This window comes from Camelus bactrianus, chromosome 28 (genome assembly GCF_048773025.1).
Source record: "Camelus bactrianus isolate YW-2024 breed Bactrian camel chromosome 28, ASM4877302v1, whole genome shotgun sequence".
Lineage (NCBI taxonomy): Eukaryota > Metazoa > Chordata > Mammalia > Artiodactyla > Camelidae > Camelus > Camelus bactrianus.
Window position 1 is genome coordinate 19,351,349 of NC_133566.1, and position 6,000 is coordinate 19,357,348.

The 6,000-nt window shown below is 57.5% G+C and overlaps 1 protein-coding gene and 1 pseudogene across 3 annotated transcripts in view; both read left to right on the forward strand.

The window, feature by feature from the left end:
* The window catches only part of POLR1A (RNA polymerase I subunit A), a 60,072-nt gene extending 58,868 nt beyond the window's left edge, over window positions 1–1,204 (forward strand). For 2 of the 3 annotated variants that reach the window (XM_074354839.1, XM_074354841.1), the window contains one exon: window positions 209–1,204. In XM_074354839.1, coding sequence (XP_074210940.1) covers window positions 209–309 — 101 coding nt within the window. In that variant the 3' untranslated portion in view covers window positions 310–1,204. The remainder of the gene's footprint in view (window positions 1–208) is intronic. The other variant, XM_074354840.1, reaches the window with a different exon arrangement.
* A 180-nt stretch (window positions 1,205–1,384) lies between these two features.
* On the forward strand, window positions 1,385–5,548 carry LOC141575497 (small ribosomal subunit protein eS19 pseudogene; annotated as a pseudogene).
* Window positions 5,549–6,000: the final 452 nt, after the last annotated feature.

A 6,000-nucleotide genomic window follows, 5' to 3' on the forward strand; every position in this document is an offset into this window, starting at 1 on the left:
CTTTGGAAGGAAAGTGGGAGGGTCTTCCTCTCTTTGAAACGGAGAAGCAGTGGTGCCTCCTTCCCATCAGACTCCGAGCCTCAGGACCACTCCTCGTGGCCTCGGAGACACCCCATCCGCCCAGCCTCAGTGTTGAGCTCCCCCACCCGCAATATCATGCCCAGTTTCTGCCTCAGCCACCTAACAGGCGCCCTTGTGTCTCTCCCAGGATCCCATGACGAGCTGAGGTCCCCGTCAGCCTGCCTCGTGGTTGGGAAAGTCGTCAAGGGCGGGACGGGCCTGTTCGAGCTCAAGCAGCCCCTGAGATAGTGGCCCCTGCGCGCCGTGCACCTGGCCAGCCCGTCACCTGAGAGAACCCGGAGGCGGGAGAGACCAGAATCCCGGGCAGTCCCTGGCAAGGGTGCGGAGCACAGCGGTGACCCTGGGGTCCGAGAAGCAGCTGGACCAGCCTCGCTTGGGAAGTGGCTATGTTGCTCGTCCTCGCCTGTCCAGCTCAGGATGTCAACAGGGGTCACCAGGCCCCCAACCAAGTCCCTTGAGTCCCTCTGAGGTGGCCGGACCTCCCCCTGGGCTGCAGTGAGCCTCGGAGGTGACATCCATGGTCCCTCCAGGGTAGGGAGGTGAGGTCTCTTTGCTGTGAGCAGCCGGTGACTACAGGCAGGACTCCTGGGGGTCACGACAAGCAGGAGCGGCACTGCCCGACAGCCCACCCCTCCTGGCTGCACCAGTCCCTGGGGTCGGAGGTCCCAAGGAGTCTCCGCCCAAGGCCCTTTCTCTGGACCAAGCAAAGGTGGCAGAGACCCCTCCTCACCCACCCTCTGTGCCTGGGCCAGAGTCCTGGCTCTGCTGGCACGTGACTATGTGTCCTTCTAGAGCAGATCGGCCCCGAGTCAGGGCCCCAGCAGCTCACCTCGGCACGTAAGCCCCGAGCCACCAGCCGGGCTGCGCTGTTGGCACAAGTTGCCTGGCTCTGCTCGCAGCCCAGCTTTGAGGCCTGAGTCCCTCTCTGCAGGCTCTGCCCTGTCCGGGGTGGTCCGGCCTCCCCTGACCTCTGGCACCAGCAGCCAGGGGCCCCAGCGTGAAGAGAAAAGTCAGAGGACCTGTACCGAGGCTTTGTAAAATCAGAGGCTGTTTCTATTTTTGTCTAATGTTATTCCAGCTCAGGCTGTGTAATAAACGTCACTGGAGCTAGCTGTTGGGAGGAAAAAAATTCGAAAGACTTGGGACTTTTTGGTTTTGCTCTTGGTTCGTGGTTTCTACATTTGTGATTTGAGGGCCCAGGACTGGAACTTCTCAGGACAGTCGTGTCTCAAGTTCCTGTTTTTTTGGCAGAGGACATGGTGGGAGAGCTCAGCCCTGGCAGCCTCCCCCTCTGACTCTAGCCTGCTCCCACGGTGGCCTCCTTCCGCAGCCAGCTTCTGGCCCTGAGGCCAGGAGAGCCGAAGCCCGCGGGAAGGAGGTGTGTGTGTCTGGGCTGGGAAGGGCGGCCTCACCTGGGGAGAGTGAGCACGCTGTTCTCTCTGACAGGTGGTGGGGCCAGCCTGGGCAGCCTGTGCCCGTGCTGGGGGAAACCTGACAGAAACAGGGTTCACCGGGCTTAGGTACAGAGGGCTGTGGACAGCTTCTCAGGGGCGCAGGGAGAAGGGTCAGGATGGACCCCTGCACCCCACGTTATGATGTGTGTTCTCGGATTTAAAGGGACAGTTCACTACCTGATGATTTCCACGCATGCTAGAGTGGTGGGAGAGGATCCTCAGAGGAGGTCACAAGGTACCTGTTAGAAAATGAGCACGTGGTTCTCCGGCCCCAGGGCTCGGCGTCAGCACAGGAGTCCCGTGCCGGGCCCTCTGCGGTTCCCCAAGCCTAGTGCGGCTTTCTCTCTCCTGCCTCCCCTGCACAGGGCTCGGTCACAAGCTCCAAAATCGCCGCAGTCCAAAATGCTGACATTTCTACACCATGTGTAGACCTGGTGGGGGCCTGGTGACCCTTGTTTACATCCTGAGCTGGGGACAGGCAAGGACAAGCAAGCCCACCTTTTGCCGAGGACCACTTAGAACAGAGTTTCTCAACTCTGCGCGTTGGAGCCACCAGTATAAAGCCAGTATGAAGACTGGAGCCTGTATCAAGACTGATTCCAGCACCCGTGTCCCAGAGAGTCTGATTAAATGGGCCTGGGATGTAGCCTGGGCATCAGAAGCACCCTAGCAGAGTAACGCGAGCAGGGTTGAGAACCACCAATTTAGAACAGGCGCGAAATTGTGCCAAGTCACAGCCACCGTCCTTTCCTGCTGGTGTGATGGCTTCTCAGCAAGTGGGTCGTGAACATCAGGTCTGATTCCTGCCCCCCAAAAGCAGGGGTGCAAGTATGTGATAAAGCCACAACAGGTGTCTGCGAGGATGGAGCGGGGTTCAGAGGGCGCCTTGATCAGCTCTCCCTGGGGCTGCAGCCGAGAAAGGTGGGGGTGTTCTGGCCAGGAAGCGGGAAGCTCGCAGCTGCCTCCCAGCCCAGCGCTTGAGGGGAACAGCTTGTTCAGCTTGCAAGTGCTATCAACAGGGTGCCTGCAGGCGCCAGAGGAGGGGACAGCACCAGCGAGTGCTTCTAGAAGCAGCTCTGAAAAGTTTCCATTTAAAAAGCCCAGCTTGGAGCGAGGACTGGGCCTCAGGTCATTGAAGCAGCACCTCTCCTGCCATGAGAGGTCAAGTGAGGAGCTCAGCTCTGCAGGGTTCACAGCTCTGGCTTGTTCACGGGCCCAGGGAAAGGCCAGGACCTGGTCCCAGGGGACAGGGCTGAGCACCTCGCTTACCTGGGCTGGGCTTGGGTGTCATTGGAGCTGCTCAGACCTTGAGCAAGTTTAGAAATGGAGTCTGGGCTCAGGGGCCTGGAAGGCACCTTCCAAGCAAAAAATCCTAACCGTGCCCCTCCTTCCCTCGTCCTGCACCCAGCCGGCCTGGACGCCCACTGCACCAGGCCCCGAGGTGCAGGAACCACACAGGCCCTGCCCGCACTGATCTCCCAGTCTAGTGCCCCAAACAGACAAGCCAACAGGAAATTCAGCCCATCGTGAAATGGCCAAAGGCTGAGGAACCTGTCAGGCGGCATGTGAGCCTGTAACCCTCCCCCCACCCACTGCCACCCACCACTCCAGGTAGGGCCTGCCCAGCTGGCTGTCAGGGCTTTGGGGAGAGGGCAGGGTGGGGAGGAGAGTGAAAGGCACTTGTACGCTCAGAGGCCAGAAGGGAGGGAAATAAGAAAGAACCAGAAGTCTGGTCATCACAGTCGTCCCCAGGCTCCCACCCCAGCTCCTCCACCTCCCTCCCCGAACACAGCAGAGGCCACCCTGGCTCCAGCCTCTAGGCCTTTCTTTGCAAGTGGCGGTCAGCCCTGCTCAGAGGTCTGGCGGCCCCGCTGGCTGCTGCTTTCTGGACCGGCGGCTCAGCACAGTCATCTCGGGGAGCCCAGCCAGCCCCGGGGCCATGGCCTCGCATGTGACAGGCTCAGACACCACAGGCCTCGGCTCTCCTTCCCTGACCCGTGGTTCTGGCCTGGACACACGGACTTGAAGTCCCGGGACATTCAACCCGTCAAGCCTCAAGAATGTGGTTGAGCCGCGTGGCTGTGTTTGAGGCAAGAAACTGTGAAATCAGACCCCTCTTGGATCTCGGGTCCTCAGCTGATGGTTACTTGGCCTCCTGGCCTCAGTTTCTTTATCTATAAAATGATGATTAAATAATTGTTCATAAAAGCACATGCAGCTATAAATGTTCACCTGTATACCAAGTGGTTCTCAGTGAGGTGGGGCTGATTTGCCCCGTGGACCCTCAGCAATGTCATCTCGAGTCCTCACAATTGGCGGCAGGGGCGGGGGTGTTACTGCCATCCAGTGGATAGAGGCCAGAGACGCAGCTCCACATCCCACAACATGAGGACAGCCCCTGTGATAACGAATTATCCACACACACCCGCTTCCTGCTGGCTGGCAGCGCGGCGGCCAGACCATGCCTGGAGTTACTGTAAAAGACGTGATCCAGCGGGAGTTCGTCAGAGCTCTGGCAGCTTCCTCAGAAAGTCGGGGAAGCTGAAAGGTCCTGAATGGGGGGACGCTGCCAAGCTGGCCACGCCTGAGGAGCCTGCTCCCTGTGATGAGAACCGGCTCTAGGCACGAGCTGCTCCCACAGCCTGGCACCTGTATCTCCGGGGTGGCACTGGGGGCGGCTCCCGGACCCAGATTTGTGGGGGGCATCAGCATGCAGACACTTCAGCACAGCCTCCAAAAGCATGGCCTGCCAGGTCCTCCAAGCCCTGGAGGGGCTGAAAATGGTGGAAAAGGGCCAAGATGGATGGGGGCTGCAAACTGACACATCCAGGACGCAGAGATTTGGACAGAATCGCTGGACAGGTGGCAGCTGCCAACAAGAAACGTTACATGAAATGATGCTGGGTTAATAAATTGCCTCATTCACTAAAAAAAAAAAAAAAAAAAAAAATCAGGCTCCAAATGTCAGTGACGCCAAAGTTAAGAAACCCTGCCACGTTCACGTGTGTGTGGGGGTTAACACTGTTCTTTTACAAATGGAACCATTTCCATTTTAGCCACTCTGATGGGTAAGCCGTAGCATCTCAGTGTCACTTTAATTTGTAAGTCCCTATTAATAATTCTGAGCATCTTTTCATAAGTTTATTGGTTCGTTTGATTTGCATTTACGAGAATTATCTACTTTAAAGAATTCTAATTTCTTACAGATATAGGTGTTTGTCATCTGCATTCAATACTTCCTCCCACCCCCAAATTAAATGCATGAGATGATACTGGCCAAGAATTCAGGGCAGAACCCGCACTGCGTTGAAGGAGATTAGCTGCTGGCCACACATGGCCATGCTCACCCCTAGAACCTCATTAGGGCAGCCAGGCATCTTCTGAGATACAGAGGTTGATTGAGAACGCAAATCCCCTCTCATGAGGGACTTACAAGAAGGTTACACCCATGACAACATCTCCATGGGCTGGAGGGACCGTTTTAACAGCAGAAAGCTCCCAAAGTCAGGAGCAGAGTTCCAGGGCCGGAAACCCAGCCTTTCCTGGAGCTCACCCAGCGCGGTGAGGGGCGTGGTCACACTCCTCCTCTCACTGCTGCAAGGAAGGGGTTTTCACATCAGAGGCTGCCTCCATGGAGCGTGGCAGGTAGCTGTGAGGGTACCACGTGCCTCCCCAGCCCAAGGAGCACCCTTTCTGAGTGGGCCTCCCCGGGGTACAGACGGGACCGCCAAGTGCAGGGAGGGAGTCCTGTGTTTTGCTTGGTTGGGGAGTTGGCAGCTCACAAGGTGAAACTGGCACAAACCAATGACAGCAGCCGCCTTACAGAACTAAGAACCACAATCTATGGCCCGAACCAAAGTGGATGTAAATTTTGAAGAGTTTTAGAATTACGTCATGCACGTTACTAGAAAGAATCTCAGAACCTGGGGGCTAGCCCTTGGCTGCGGAGGAGACGGGTACCAGTTACCAAGGATTCCCGTGATATTGTCTCGTATGAACCCCTCAGCCCAGCAGCACGCGTCCTATTAGCCCCATTTCGTGGTTGAAGAAGTAGGTCTAGAGAAGGGAAAGCAATGCCCTGGGGTCAGATCAAATTCCAGGGAAGACACCCAGGTCTGATATTCCTCTTGGAGCTGTGCCTCTGCACGGGCGTCTCCTGGCATATCCATCGGGTTGTCACAATGCCCCTTTATCAGGTTCCTCTCCGAAGACCAGCTCCTCATCCAGTGTCCTGCTGCCTGGGGACCTCCCGAGCCCAGGGGAAGGCTGCCCTGGCTTTGCACAGTGCCCTGGGCTCCCGCCCAGAACGTGGTACTTTCCCTGCCCCGGCAGCCTGACTCACACGGACCCCTTCACGTCGTCACAGCACCGGCTGGGGCCGTGACAGCCAACGACCATCTGGGCCCAGCCCAGCCCAGACCCTGTGCTCTGATAACAAATGTCGGACAAAGAAGGAAGGAAAGAA